We start from the raw sequence: 15,626 nt of genomic DNA on the forward strand, positions 1-15,626 counted from the left end.
TGCCGAGAAGTCGAAATTCATAGCAAGCATTGCGACAGCACCTTTTCCTGTCAATGCTAAGATACCTACATCGAAAGGTAAATACAATGGCATGACCAATCCAAGTGATCATCTGCAGAACTTCGTGGCCGTGGGTGGTGTGAGCGGATGGACGCTCCCTTATTGGTGTCACATGTTCGCATTGACACTAACAGGGGCAGCGAGGGAATGGTTCGAGAAGCTACCTGACAGTCAAGTCTCTATTTAGGATGATCTGGTGAAGAAATTCTCACAACAGTTCAGCCAATAGAAGAAGCACACACGTGACCAGTCAGAGATTCTGGATGTTATCCGCCGGGATAATGAATCCATAGAAGATTTTATTACCAGGTTCAATGACGAAAGTCTGAACATTGGCGGGATCAGCAAGGATATGCTTCGCGGTGCCTTCCGCAAGAATGTCAAGTATGACGAGTTGATCCGCACACTCACTGGTAGGGATGGAATGCCGAAAGAATGGGAAGATATTATGACTTCGGCGAAGTTGTTTGCCAACACTAAAAAATATTGGGGAATAATAATTCAAAACAAAAATTCAAAGTTGAGTTTCAAACTCCACGACCCAATAAACAGGCAAAGGGGCCAATGTGGTCAAGACTTCAGCCGAACACGGAAGCAACGAAGCCATTCGATGCAAGATCTCTCATTGGCAACAAGAACAAAGTAGGACCCTCGAATCAAGGTCCTAACAGATGGACTCCTCTTTCAAAGACTCCCGCTGAAATTCTCACCACAGAAAACGTGAATTTTCGGAAGCCACAACCACTTACAAGGAGGTTGTTCCTTGATACTAAAAAACATTGTTCGTTTCATAATGACGTTGGGCATAACACGAACGAATGAAATGCTTTGAAAAGCGAGATTGAGGCGGCTGTGAAGTCCGGGAAACTTGGACACCTGGTGAAAGATGGAAAAATCGGGACTGGTAAAGCTCCCATGCGGGACAACTAGGGCCCATCCAAAAAGAAAGTCAAGGACTTGAACGTCCATATGATCCAGGGTGGACGGAAGACGGGAGGAAAGAAAAGAGATTTTGACGAAGAGGAATGGAAAAACGAACCAGTAATTTTTCCACGAGTCAAGGGAGGTCCCAATAACAAGAACCCCCTTATTATCACCGCCCTCTTCGGTCATTACCGCTCTCAATATGTTTTCTTTGACACTGGTAGTACATCGGACATCATGTACGAACAGTGCTTTGAACAACTCGATGAAGAAGATAAAGAAATAATGAAACCCATCCATGCTCCGGTATCAGGATTTGGAGGGGAAATAATGCATCCGCGAGGGGTGATTTCTTTCCCAGTCACCCTGAGTGATGGAATTTATTCAAGGACCAAAGAGGTCGAATTCTTGGTTCTGCCAGCAACGTCGAAACATGACATCATCTTAGGACGAGAAGCAATTGGTGACTTCAATGCTCATCCGTCCACGGCTCACGGTGCGGTAGGGGTTCCAACCCGCACCGGCGTAGCGATAATTCATGTCAATCGACACTGCTTCGCAACTGAAAGTTCAAAGCCCAGCAAGATTCCAAAACAATCTCAACGGGCTGAACCGGGAAAATGGGTTTTGAACAAGAAGTTTCCAGATCAGACCATAACAATTGGACCTGCTATCTCTGAGATAGTAAGGACTTTTATGAAACAGTTGTTATCTAGAAAGTGTATGTCTTCGCATGGCAACCAGCGGACATGACTGGTGTCCCGCGGAGCATTCCGGAGCACAAGTTGAGGGTAAACCCGATGTTTACACCGATCGTTCAGAAACAACGTAAGATGGGTCCAGAACAAACAAAAGCAATGAATGAGCAAGTTCAGGTTCTCTTACAGGCTGGAATTATTATTCCAATTCAATATCAGACCTGGGTCGCCAATCCGGTTATTGTTCCCAAAAGCAACGGGACATGGAGGATGTGTATAGATTTCAATGATCTAAACAAGGCGTGTCCCAAGGACTGTTATCCATTACCTGAAATAGACCTCAAGGTTGATGTTGTGGCACCGTTCAAATTCAAATGCTTTCTGGACGCCTACAAAGGCTATCATCAGATCCGCATGGCTGCGGGTGATGAGGATAAAACAGCATTTTGTACCGATCAAGGCACTTTTTACTACAAAATGATGCCTTTCGGACTGAAATGCGGGGGCCGCATATCAACGATTGATGGACAAAGCATTTAAAGGTCAAATTGGTCGAAATTTGGAGGTTTATATGGACGACCTTGTGATCAAGAGTGTTGAGGAAGACTAAATGTTGAGGGATATGGAAGAAACGTTCAAACACCGATTTACTACGTTAGCAGAACACTGTCAGACCCGGAGACAAGATATTCCATGTTGGAAAAACTTGTCTTAGCACTGGTGATGCAGCGGTATAAACAAAATGAAGATCGAATCACGTTGATTCTAAGAATACCCGTGATGAACTTCCAAACCCTAAAAATCCCACCCAAAGGTCAGGGAAAATGAAGAGAAAAGTAATTATTATAAAATTCAAGCCTATCTCTTCAGATTACATCAACATAATATAAATAGAGTTTCAAATACGAAATGGGCCTAAAATGGGCCATGGGCCAAACACAAAGCCAAAAACAAAAACATAAAAACTGACAAAAAAACATAAAATGACCCATAACTTTATTTAGGAGTCATTTCTGGGCTTCGGATAGAGGCCAAACCACCATAGGCCATTTGCCACAATGTGCTCCTCGTCTCAAGCTTCAATTTGACTGGTAATGGGCCTGAAACGAAGCTTCGTGGGCCAAGTTATGACCGTTTTCGTGGGCCACCTTTGGAGACATGATCATGGGCCTCCAAATATAACATGGCATGTTCATCAATACTTGGGCCTTCATCAACTGGTCTATGCCGCCCGACGCCTCCGCAAGTACTTTCAGGGGGTACCCCATCAACGTTTTAACTGGTTACAAAATCAAGAACGTTCTCAGTAAGCCAAAATTGTCTGGGCGATTGGCAAAGTAGGCCATCGAGCTAGGTGAACACGCGATAGAATACAAACCAAGGCCAGCAATTAGGGGCAGGTGTTGGCGGATTTCGTCACTGAAGTCCCGCAACACAAAGAAAAAGAATCTTTAATTGAGCAGCAACCCCAAGCACCTCCTGAGCAAGGACAAATTTGGTTGTTGTTCACGGACGGGGCTTCAAGCAGTGAGGGATCTGGCGCAGGCCTCAGGTTAGTCAATCCCGAAGGCCACGAGTTTACATACGCCATAAAGTTAGACTTCAAGAGTACTAACAACGAGATAGAGTATGAGGCTTTCCTGGCAGGCTTACGGATAGCCAAAAAGCTTGGGGTGAAACATTTGGAAGCCCGCGTGGATTCCATGTTGATTGCGGGACAGATCAACGACACATACGAAGCAAAGAATGACATAATGGCTTCATATGTGTCACAGGCGAAAGATTTGATGCATCAGTTCTCCTCATGCAAAGTGATTCACATAAAGAGAAGTGAGAACAAATTAGCAGATGCTCTTAGTAAACTGGCTTCAAAGAATTTCGAACATTTTGCTAAAGACATCCGCATTGAAATATTTGACCGCCCGTCTGTTCCGCAACATCAAGTTTTGGTGATTCAAACCGGAGTGGAATCCTGGATGACTTCCATTATAGAATACTTTTCATCGGGAACCCTCCCGGAAGGAAAATCCGTGACCCAGAAGATAAAACACAAAGCCTTGAACTATCAGATACATGACGGTGTTTTATACCGACGTTCCTTCCTCGGACCACTACTTCGATGTGTGGATGCCGAGGACGCGAACTACTTAATCAGAGAAGTTCATGAATGCATCTGTGGTCTTCACGCTGACCCGCGCATGGTCGTAGCAAAATTGATGAATGCCGGATATTATTGGCCAGGAATGCATCTGGACGCTGTGCATGAAATCAGAAAGTGTGATTCATGCCAACGTCATGCTCCTAACACGCTACGACCAAAGAACGAGCTCGTTCCAGTCACTTCACCTTGGCCGTTCCAGAAATGGGCTATCGACATAATGGGACCTTTCCCCGAAGCCCCAGGACGTGTCAAATTCTTAATAGTAGCCATCGACTACTTCACGAAGTGGGTGGAAGACAAACCAGTTGCTTCCATAACAGCAGCAACCGTTAAGAAATTCCTGTGGGAGTTTATTATCTGTCGGTTTGGTCTTCCGATAGAACTCATTAGCGATAATGGAACTCATTTCGCGGACAGTGGGTTACAGGAATGGTTGAAAGAATTGCAGATCTCTCAAACTTTCACATCCGTAGCCCACCCGCAAGCAAAAGACCAGGTTAAGAGAACCAACCGGACAATCAAAGAAGGAATCAAAGCAAGGTTAGGATCTAAACGAACGGGATGGGTTGACGAATTTCCCCATGTACTCTGGTCCTTCCGCACCCAAAAGAATTCCAGTAATTCTGAAACCCCATTTAGCTTAACCTACGGCACAGAAGCCATGATTCCGCCCGAGATTGGAATTCCGTCCGCACAAGTTCTATTGATCGACGATAATGATCATGAACTCCGGATGAATCTTGACCTCCTCGAACAGAGGAGAGAACTAGCATCGATCCGCGAGCATAATTACAAACGCCAATTGTAAAAGTATTATAACTCGCGGGTCCAGAAATGCGAGTTTGATGCGGGAGATTTTATCTTCCGCAACAATGAAGCCTCCGGGCAAGTTGGCCCCAACTTGGGAAGGACCTTATAGAGTTAAAAAAAGTGTTATCTAAAGGTGCCTACAAGTTAGAAAAGTTGGACGGGACTGAGATCCCTAGAACTTGGAATGGGGCCCAATTGAAGAAGTGTTACATGTAGTATGTTTTTCTTTTTGGCCTGCGTGCCTAATTAGATATTCACAAGTTATGTAATTTCATCTTTTGTAATTCGGCTTATGCCTCATCTATGGAAATTTTATTTTGGTCAGTTATGACATGTATTGTTATGTAATCCTTTATTGACACACAAAGAAGATCCTACAAACACTTATATTATAAAGAATAAACAAAGTGTACCAGACAACAAAGACTTCTTATTACTGATCAAAAGGGATTACAAAGAAATTAAAATTACAAGGAAGGAAAAAATATATTTACAACGCTGCATCTCTATGCTCCGCGTTATCGCCTTCTGCATCATCTGAGTCTTCTTCATCCTCCTCACCAAGGTCAACGAGATATTTTAGCTGCTCAATGCTATCCTCGTTGTCCGCAAGTTCAGATATCTGCTCCGCCAAAGAAAACTTCAAGTTATCAAAAATTTTAGTTTTTTGAATAAGGACGGCAACAGTATCTTGGCCGTGCAACACGTATTCCTCTGGAATCTTGGACGCTGAACAAAATTTATAGCCTTCCTCGAAACCTAGTTGACGGCCAGCTTACTTGGATGCTTTTATAAGGGTAGCAACACAGTTCCCAAGTTCATCACTCGCCCGAACATCGGCGATGACCTATTGAAATAACAAAGTATAAGTAATTCTGAGTACTTAGATTATTTACAACAAAACAGGGTACATACCTTGGGAATCCCTTATGCTAGCAGTCATTTCTTGTCCGCCTTAGCTCGGACAAGTTCCATCTTGTGGCAAGCACATTCTAAGGCCTGTTCCCGGCTCTTAGCGGCAAGATCAGCCAAGCGCTTGTCCTTTGCTGCTGACTCAGCCTGGAGAGTCCTCATTAATTCGGTTTGTTCATCCAATTGCTTTTGGAGAACAGCCATGGCTTCCTCAGAATCAGCACGAGCAGTCTTCTCTGCTTCCAGCGCTTGACTACTCTCCTTGGCCTCATTGATGGCCTTGAGGGCTTCCTCCTTCGCGTCAGACGCTGCAGCCGCCAGCTCATCCCACTCCTCATTCATGGCCAACCAGTCCCGGGTTATTTCCTGGTTGGTGGAGATCGTGTTCGCCATATGATAAGAGTTTGAGTTTAATAACTCTTGGCTTATACGGCGACGATGTCGCTCCTTTTCAGCGGGAGGAAGACCTTCCCGCAGATATTCAAAACATACGTCCACGTCGCGAAACTTTGAATCTCGGCGTAAAGACCAACGTGGATGGTGCGGAGTAGGATCTTCCTCCTGAGGAGATGGGGAGGTCTGACGTCCATAAGCGAAGGTGCTCACACCCCCCCTTTATCCCTAAAGTGATGAACGTTGAAGGAAGGTATACTGATGTGATCAGTATCATCAACCTCCTTATTATTTAAGGGAGACTCATCTGCCACAACGATTGGTTCCTCGGTGGTGTTAAGAGGAGGAGATGATGGAGGAAGTGGCACTGTTGAGCTTTTCAGACCTGAAACATCTTCAGAGAAATCTTTCAAGGCCACTGAAAAACTTTAATGGTAGATCAGATATACTTATGATCCATAACAGTTAACATATGTAAGGAAAATTTAACTTACCGAAGTAAATATCCTCCGAGTCAAGTTGGTTCAGGCGCGCCTCCAAGGCAGCAGGCTTTGGCTTCTTGGACTTCTTCGAGGGAGCAGCCTTGGCAGGATTAATCTTGCGTTTTCCAGCCGCCTTGAAAACACCAGCATCAACAGCTTGATGCTCACCTTCCGAGGTGGTGTTATCAACTGTTGGACGATCACCCTTAGTAATGACGTCAATATCATCATCGCCCGCAGTACCACTGGCGGATGGATTCTTGCTAAGTTTCCGGGTCAGACCTATAAACGAAGGCAAGACAGTGGTAGAATCAATAGTATCAGTTAAAGTTCCTTCATCACGGGGTGATAATTCCTCACTGGAAGATAGAAGCACTATCACCCCGCTAGAAGTCATAGCAGTAAGAGGTCGAGGTTTCAGAACTCCCTCACCTTTAGGATGATCTTCTCACCTTTTGCGTACTTGCCCTCGGACACCACGGGTTCCCACATGAACGGTGGAGAACAAAATATTACTCTAGGTACGTTCAAGGAATGGTAACTCATTTTGGTGAACAGGCCGACACACCATCATGCCTTCCATTTTATCTAGAAGAGTGGAAAGAATAGAGCCCTCACCTGAAATTGAAAAAGTTTTAAGACTGTGTAAAGAAGGTCTGAACAGTGAAAGTAAAAACTCACTCTTATCAGAATTCTCGAAATATGGCTCCAAGTTGGGAAATGGCCATAAACGGCTCATCTTCGCGAACACCAGGGCTCCTTCATGAATCGCCCACAGTTGTGTTGGTGTCTTGACCAGCGTGGAAAACCACGGAAGATTAATCTCGGTGGTCGCTGTAACGACGGTAGAGACGTCATCCGATTTACGATGAGCCATCGCAAAAAGGATTGCGTCTTCCCGAATCCAGAAAAACTTTGGCTTCTAGTCATAAAGGCTCTGGTACCACTCGGTACCAATAGGACCCTTCTTGGTGGAAGCCCAACCAAACCATCCATCGCGGTTTGTCAGTTTATAGAAGACAGCAAATCGGGCAATTGTCGGTTCAATGGTGTTGGCCCGACAGCAGAACTCGAAGTGTCGAACACGCAACATCCCAAGGGGATGAATTTGGGATAAATGAAGACCATATGATGTCAAGATGGACTTCATAAACTTCGTGACGGGTAACCGGAAGTCCCCCGTTGTAAAAAAATCAGCGTATACGGCCATCTTCCCTGATGGAGGATTGGTGGCGACTGAACCGTCGGCCGGACGTTCGGACCCCCATTCCGGTGCTTGACCGTATACGTTGACTATATCGTCATAGTCTTTCTCTTTAAGATTCACTACAACTTCATGAATGGCTGGAGTATTCTTCTTGTTTCCAGCCATTAAAGCAGTATGCTGGTCAAATATAAGGAGGAAATAAGTCTCAGGAGATTCAAGTTTTGAATGTTTGAGAGAGGAAGAATTCGAAAACGATAAGAGTTAAATGGGAACCACAAGTGATCTATTTATACTCATCGCAATTAATGCGACTGATGGAGTGACAGAAGAAAGAGAAACTGCGGACAGTTGGATGATTGACACGTCAGGCGGGAGATTCAAGAAAGTGCGAACAGACTTTCAAAGGCGTCATACACGTCTTGTCAGTTGTCCCTTAAAGTTCCTCTCTCCGCCACGTCATCAAAATCATCCAACTTGTAGAAATTTCAAATTTCAAATGTATCTTCAAAAGATATTATCACACTCACAGTATAATATTCACAAAGACAAAAAGTTCCTTTCCATTACATCAAAAGATAATTACAATATGTGGAAGAATAATTACAAAAGATTAAAAATCTAGTCTATCATATTCTATGTATTTAAAGCTGATGTATCTTCCGGAGCCTTGGGGGAAGTATCCTTAGATGAGGCTTCCTCGGATTCATCATCCAAGTAGCTCCTCAGTTGTTGCACGCCGTCACTGGCTGCATCAAACTCCGGAAGCATATTTTGGAGCGGGAAAATCAGACCATCATGTTCCTTGATCCGCATATCCCGCTCTTGCTTGACATCAAGTCCATAAAGCAGATGATCGATAAAAGTGCGATTACTTTGATCATAGACCATCCCTTCATTAAATCCTCTCACGTGACCGAGGGAGGAGGAGGCAGTCATCAAATTAGCGAAGCTTTCAACCATTTCAGGACTCCCCTTGATATGGCGGATGACCTGACAAAAATAAAAACATAAGTCATTTAGTATCAAGGCATGAAGTATATAATACACAACAAATGAGGAAAAAACTTACAGAGTCAAGTCCTCGTGTGAGGAACCATTGACGATCCTGCTCAGCGCTCTCTGCCCTACTCTGCAGCTCCTGCATCTCGTTAGCCAACTTTTGGTTATCAGCAGAAGCTTCAGTAGCACGAGTTTCCACCTCCGCTTGAGATTGCAGCAAGGAATCATAAGCAGACTGCATTTCAGCAGCACTTTTGTCCTTAAGTTCATATTGTTCCTTCTGCAACCTCAGCTCTTCCTCGAGCTCTTGAATTCGGTTGACTTGGCGGGAAGCCTGGCTTTCCAAAGTCGAACCAACTTCAAGAGCCTTCGCCAAATCTTCCTTTTTCTTTTGGGCCTCAGCCCGGACAGCTTCAAGAAGGGAGTTCTGCTTTTCACAGGCCTTCTTCTATTGGCATACAGCAGTAGCATTCCGATCTTGCTCACCCCTAAGGTCGATCTCTGCGTCCGCTTGTTTCCACTTGGTGGCACTAGCCGCCAAGCGGTGATCCTCAGCTTCCTTCTTTGTAGCCTCAACGGCCCGAGAAGCTTCACCCAGCTTCCCGCCCATGGTACTCCATTCACGCAATATTTCCTGGCTACAGGCCAAAGTATTAGCCAGGTAAAAAGATAAGTCCGTGTGAAGGTCGTGGCGGGAACGGTCACGCTGGTGCACCATTTCAGCAGGTGGCACGCAGTGCTTAACAAAACTCATACAGGTCCCGGGATCAGAAAACCGGGACCCATTAATAATATCCCATGGCGGGAAAAATAGGTTAAAATTGTCCCCCAGATTAGCATCCCCATAATAACGTGAACTTGAAGATTCAAGACGAAGAGGGGCACCTTGCAATGAACCCCCTCCAACCTCCTGGACGGATGGTCCAAATCGAAAATTTCCTTCCTCACCCGTAGTCAAAGGTGAGGAAGTGGAAGCAAATTATGGAGGAGGACGAGGTGGAGATTCCTCAGTCCTAAAACCCTCTGCATTTACAGTAGGGTTATTCTCGTGAAAACTAGTAGCAGTCCCATTCTAAAAAAGATAGTCAAACGGACTTTCAATCCCAGACTGGACGACTGGCTCCTCCGTGGTAGTCTCAATCAGAGGAGTCGGCGGCCTTTCTTCTGTTGCCTTCTCAGGCGGAGGAGACGGTGGTTTCTCAGACATGGGGGTTGGAGATGGTAACTTCTCAAACACATCGTCCCCAAAGATCGACGGATCTGCACAAAAAGCTATACTTAGCTAACATCCCAAAATAGTAAAATATAGAAAGTGAAATACATACCTTCCACGGTATCCATACGTTCAACAAGGTTGTACTGCGGCTTCTTGGGATGGTGGGTTTTCCTTTTCTTCTTCGAAGATCCTTCTCCATCGTCCGCGGTTTTTGCACCCGCATGGCTCGCCTAAAGGACGAAAAAGCCCTCTTCTTTTCCAACTCTGCCAATAAATGTGAGACAGAGAACAATTCAGAGGCATCATCATCAGAGTTCCTCTCCTCTTGAGAGGTAGAAAATTCAGAAGCATCGTCATCGTCATCACTTGATAATAGAATGTCGATCATCCCATCAGAAGTAAGAGCATTAAGTGGAGGAGGTTTTAGAACATACACACCTGTTTGAAAGGTCGCGTCTGAAATTAGAGGTTCGGCCCGCACCTTTGTCGGAAAGAGAAATCGGTTTTTGGTTTTCTCCAGGATAGATCTGTCACCCGCATCACGGATGCTTTTCTGAACGCAACCCTTATCCTCAGAAAGGGCGTTAAGCATAGAACCCCGACCTGGAAAAATAAAAAATCAATCATGAAAAGCTTCAAGGAAGAGAAAAGACAAAAAAGATAACTTACGTTCATTCAAATCAATGAAAACAGGCTCCATAAATTCAGATGGCCATTGACAGCTCATGACTGCCCACACAAGAGCCTCCTTAGGTAGCGCTCGCATTGGCGTTGGTTCCGCCGTTAAAATATGGTACCAATCATGACCCTCGTGAGCGGCCGTGACAACGCCCGGAAGAGCGCTACTAACTGGACGACGGACCATGGTAACGGGCACCACATCCTCGGATATCCAAAAGAACTTGCTACGCCAGTCCTTGGATCCTTTCTCGACTTCGTAACCAATACTCCTGTCGGAAAAACCTTGGCATGTAAACCAACCGTCACGGTTGGTGAACCGATAAAAAACCGGAAATCGGTCAAGATAAGGTAGCATGTCATGTGCTGTACATACGAATTCGTAATGACGAATTCGCATAACAGCACGCGGATGCAATTGGGATAAATGGATCCCATATGCAGTCAGCACCTTCATAAAAAATTTCGTTATGGGAAAACGGAAATTCTCATAGACGAAATAATCAGGATACACAACCATTTTGCCAGGCGGTGGCAGGCTGGCTATGGAACCAGGTAATGAAAATTCCGGTTCCCATTCCGGCGGTATACCATAAGTTTCAATAATATCAACCCAAGGCTCGAGTTTGAACAGTCGCCATTACAGCAAGGATTTGGTGAAATAGCAATAAGATGTACGAGAAGTTCAATGTTTTATCAGAAAGAAAAATGGAAGATAATCAGAAATCAAATGCGATAAAACATCGAATAGAAGATAACTCCTCCCATTTATACCCATCGCAATTAATATGGGATATGAATAGTGGAGAGAGAAAGTCATCGCCCAACCAAAGACTGCCACGTCATGCGGGATATTCGAAAAAGAGAAAAAGTTGCACAGTCGGGTACAGTGACAGCCGTTGTAAACGTTCCATCACCTGTTCACGCGCCTGCGAGTGGTCAACTTGTCCATTTTTCGTGATATCTACACCAACAGAAGATATTTTCTACCAAACCTCAAAATTCAAAAACCCCCAAAAAACATGAAGTCCAAAATTTCACCCGCATAAAGACTTCACGCGGAAGAAACACTGGACTGGGGGGACTTATAGAGGTAAGGTACCAAAAAGACCCAAATATCCTTAAGTACCACCCGCGGGTCATAGAGGAACCTCTCATATACCACTCGCGGGACATATGCACCCGCATAAGATGGTAGAGTAAGAACGTCCTCGCACCACACGCAGAAGCATCCAGGCACCCTCAAAAGTCATCCGCGAGATAGGAAATCTATCCGCCAAAACGACCGGAAGGCCATGCCAGCTGGACAGCTGTCATCAACTAACTATCCTCTAGAAGAATGTCCACGATTGTTACTTGAAGAATACGGGACTCGCCAGCCAATGAGCGAAGGACACCTAGCTAGGTTGTTATAACCGTGCACATGGCCAGAGCATGGTCCATCCTATCATAAGGCGACGCGTGTCCATGTTGTTATACCCATGCACATGGGACGTATAGCTCAACCTATCACAAAGGGGCACACGTCCAGGCAGTTATCAAGATCTTCTAGAAGAGGACAGCTAGCCCAATCACCTTCCCACATCCTTCGGCTATAAATACCTTGTCAACCTGCATGAGGTATTCATTCCCATACACTCTGACTCACTTATACTCTGACTACACTTAGTCTGTGTCTTAGTACTTTCTCTCTTACGAACTGTACTAATTCTCACGCCGGAGGGTGGTTACAGAAAGACCCCCCCCCCCCTCTTCCTTCCCGTAACGAGACTCACGGTGTATGTTTTGCAGGTTTCGGTCATTGGACTTCGGGAAGTTGTGCTCATATTGTATTAGTAATTATCATATCCTACCATGTGGACTCATTGGATCTAGGACCCATACCTGGGGATCGGATCCGTGTTTCTTCACTTGTTTATATTTGTAAATTTAGTTTATATTAGAAGGAAAAAAAATTATGAATGGTGTTAATGAGTTGAAAAGAAATAGAAAAAAATATCAATACAAAATATCCCTTTGGCAAAATAAAAAATTTTAAACTAAACCGTGGCCACCACCGTTTCATTTCTAGTTTAGATTATTTAAATGTCTAGGCTCGGCTCAAATAAACTGTTTTCTAGCTGTGGCGCGGTGCCGACAAAAGTCAACGATCTGTGTTTAAACCTGAGCTGATGGGGATTCATCCATTTCATTTAAACAATAAGCTTCAAGAATAACAAGATCCAAAACACAAGGATATGGATTTTGAATCGATCAAGAACTACTTGGAGAACACCACACCATCATTTGAAACCGATTCCATGCCGTTTAAGTTGTTCCAGCCAATGATCATGTCTGGCCTTAACATAGAACTCGTCGAATGTGATCGGGTCATCTGCTCCATGAAAGTCCCGCCTCTTTTACGGGTTAGTTCGTTAATTATGCTTGTTTGCGAATTTAGATCGAATCCAATAAGCAGTTTTACTGTTTTGAAATAATGGAATTAAAGAACAGGGATAATTCCTTGCACGGCGGAGCGACTGCGGCACTGGTGGATTTGGTGGGTGGATCAGTAATCACGACAATTAATGTTTCCGTGGAGATTAATGTTTCCTACTTTGATGCTGCTTATGTTGGGGTATATTTATATTCTTCGTGATCATAGTCCTTTGAAATTTTGGTTTAATTGTAAATGGAAATTAGTTAGATTGCAATCATCCTAGTTTTCCAAATGTAAAGTTGGTCCTGAAAATGAGCTGAGCTCGGCTTGTTCCTTTTCTAAAGCTCTAACTCGGCTCCTGAGTCATTTTTTCAAGTCCTAGCTCGGGTCTTTTATTATTTTTTTCCAAAAAATCCTTAAATGAGTTTAAGTTCGGCTAGACAATGTGTACTGCCTTAAGGCTCGAGTTCGATGTACAATGTAAAATAAAACATGGAAGGGAAAATGAGCAAAACTCAAAAATACACATTTAAACGATATTACAACTTTGTTGATGTATAAAAATTCTTTAGTTTTCTCTTGTTATCTAAATAAAATTTAAACGATATTACAACTTTGTTGAAGGATGAGATTGAAATAGAGGCAAAGATGTTACGTGTTGGGAAGGATGTTGTTGCTGTGACAGTAGAATTCAGAAATAAAAGGACTGGAAAAATAATCGCACAAGGGCGACATACCAAGTACCTTGCCGTATCAAGTAAATTATGAAATGCATATGTAATCTTCTCATATAGAAAGAGTCCATAGGTCATATATGTGGCTAAAGTTATTACAAATTAATATCTTCTACAATCCAATAGGTAAAATATGGATTGATATGAAGAAAAGAAAAATTGTGCATATATATTTACCTTAAATGTGTTTTTGTTAATATCTATGATGATATCCCGGTTTCTAATTAAATGGTTTAAAGTGGGGATTGAAGAGGTGACATCAGACTTGACCTTGTAAGGCCAAAGAAGCAATAGTAAGATAGGCAAGCCCAAGAAGTTAGGCCCAGTCCAGGGATACCCAGTGCACACCAAGACAAAGACTGAGGTCAACAAGAGACCAGTCGCTATTTTTCTGGCACCCGACAGAGCTGGAGCTTACATCCTCCTGGAGGAAAGGACATACCCAGCTGACAATAGCAAGCCTCCCGTGGAAGTCAGAGAGGAAGGGAAATAACCACTGGACAATAGGCTAGACCCTGGGGTAATGGCCCCGAAAAGATTCCTCCGGGACCCTATATATGTAGACATTCTTATTGTAATATGTCATGTTCAATCAATATAACGGATAACCACCACTCACCGGCATACGATTTTTCTCGCCTAAAACGAATATATAAGACTTCACACACACGCACGTTCAATCTGAGCATACTTCATTCGAGGTCTCAACACTGGCGTCACCCGTGGGACCTGTGTAAATAACAGTCCCACCCACAGTTTTAGACGAGATGACCAGCCTGAATCCAGACAGTACGCCGTAGACCATCAAATCTATTTTCGAAGATGAAAGTGCGCCAACAATAACGACAGAAGATGGAGTAACGGATCTGCCTAAAACGGATCCTTCTCCGGGAAGCCGGCCAGAAACCAAAGGACTGGTAGTGGTCGAAGATGAGACGGAGGAGGAAAACCAAAGACAAAGAGTTAAAAAAGGAGAGATGTCTAGGGAGAAATGGGGGATAACACCCAAATTCGTGCGAGCTCACAAGGACGCGCTCAAAGCGTGCCTGGAAGAACACGAGAAGAAAGAGAAACTAATGGCGGTCAAGACACGCTTATCGTTCGAAACACCAGGGGAAGGGGAGGAACCAAGAATCCTTAAGAGTAAGGATTCTAATGTTCTTTTAGAATCCCTGGTCACCCTCCTTTCCTCCGTCAAAGGAAAAGAGAAGAAAAATCCATGCCTGATACACTGGACACCCCGTACCGCCCGTTTGGCACGTCGGACGTGTCCAAATTCACTCGACGGATAGCGGAGGCCACCCTACCTCCTAAGCTCCGCTATCCATCCACGGTTGATAAGTATGACAGAACTCAGGCTCTGGAAGACCATCTCCACGCCTTCCGAGGAGCAGGAATGGTCAGCGGGTGGTCCATGTCGGCCTGGTGCCTAATGTTCCCTCAAACCCTAATAGGGGGAGCACGGGTTTGGTTTGACAGTTTTGAACCAGGAAGCATAGATAGTTATGAAGCGCTGAAGGGGAAATTCTTGAGAAACTTTAGCCAGCAAAGAAAGGCTATGAAGAATCCTAATGAGATTCTACACATCATAATAAGGGATGAAGAAAAGGTGGAGCAGTTCATGGATAGGTATGTGGATGAGAGCATGAATATTAAGGGAGTCCCGAAGGTCATGTAAATTAGTGGCTTCATCAATGGGGTGAGGTTTTCCCGGTTAACAGAAAAGCTGGGGCATGATTTCCCGGCCACTTTTGACCAACTCATGGACCGAGTAAGAACGTTTGGCAGAGGGAAGGACACAAGATCCAAACTCTAGGAATGGGAAACAAAGAAGTTGACACCCAATCCTTTAGGGGGAAAGGTGTTGGGATTCCCCACCCCGGAAAGAACCGTATGCCGTTTGAAAAGGTCCGCTTCATGCCTTACCGTCCCC

The 15,626-nt window shown here is 44.4% G+C and overlaps 1 protein-coding gene across 1 annotated transcript; it reads left to right on the top strand.

The window, feature by feature from the left end:
* Nucleotides 1-12,643: 12,643 nt before the first annotated feature.
* LOC143623950 (uncharacterized) lies at nucleotides 12,644-13,749 on the top strand. Its single transcript, XM_077094732.1, has 3 exons — nucleotides 12,644-12,945; nucleotides 13,029-13,157; nucleotides 13,584-13,749. The coding sequence occupies exons 1-3, from the start codon at nucleotides 12,778-12,780 to the stop codon at nucleotides 13,725-13,727; spliced, it is 441 nt and encodes a 146-aa protein (XP_076950847.1). The 5' UTR covers nucleotides 12,644-12,777; the 3' UTR covers nucleotides 13,728-13,749.
* Nucleotides 13,750-15,626: the final 1,877 nt, after the last annotated feature.

This window comes from Bidens hawaiensis, unplaced genomic scaffold (genome assembly GCF_021521415.1).
Source record: "Bidens hawaiensis isolate Kalapana, Puna unplaced genomic scaffold, B.hawaiensis_p1.1 tig00003649_1, whole genome shotgun sequence".
Lineage (NCBI taxonomy): Eukaryota > Viridiplantae > Streptophyta > Magnoliopsida > Asterales > Asteraceae > Bidens > Bidens hawaiensis.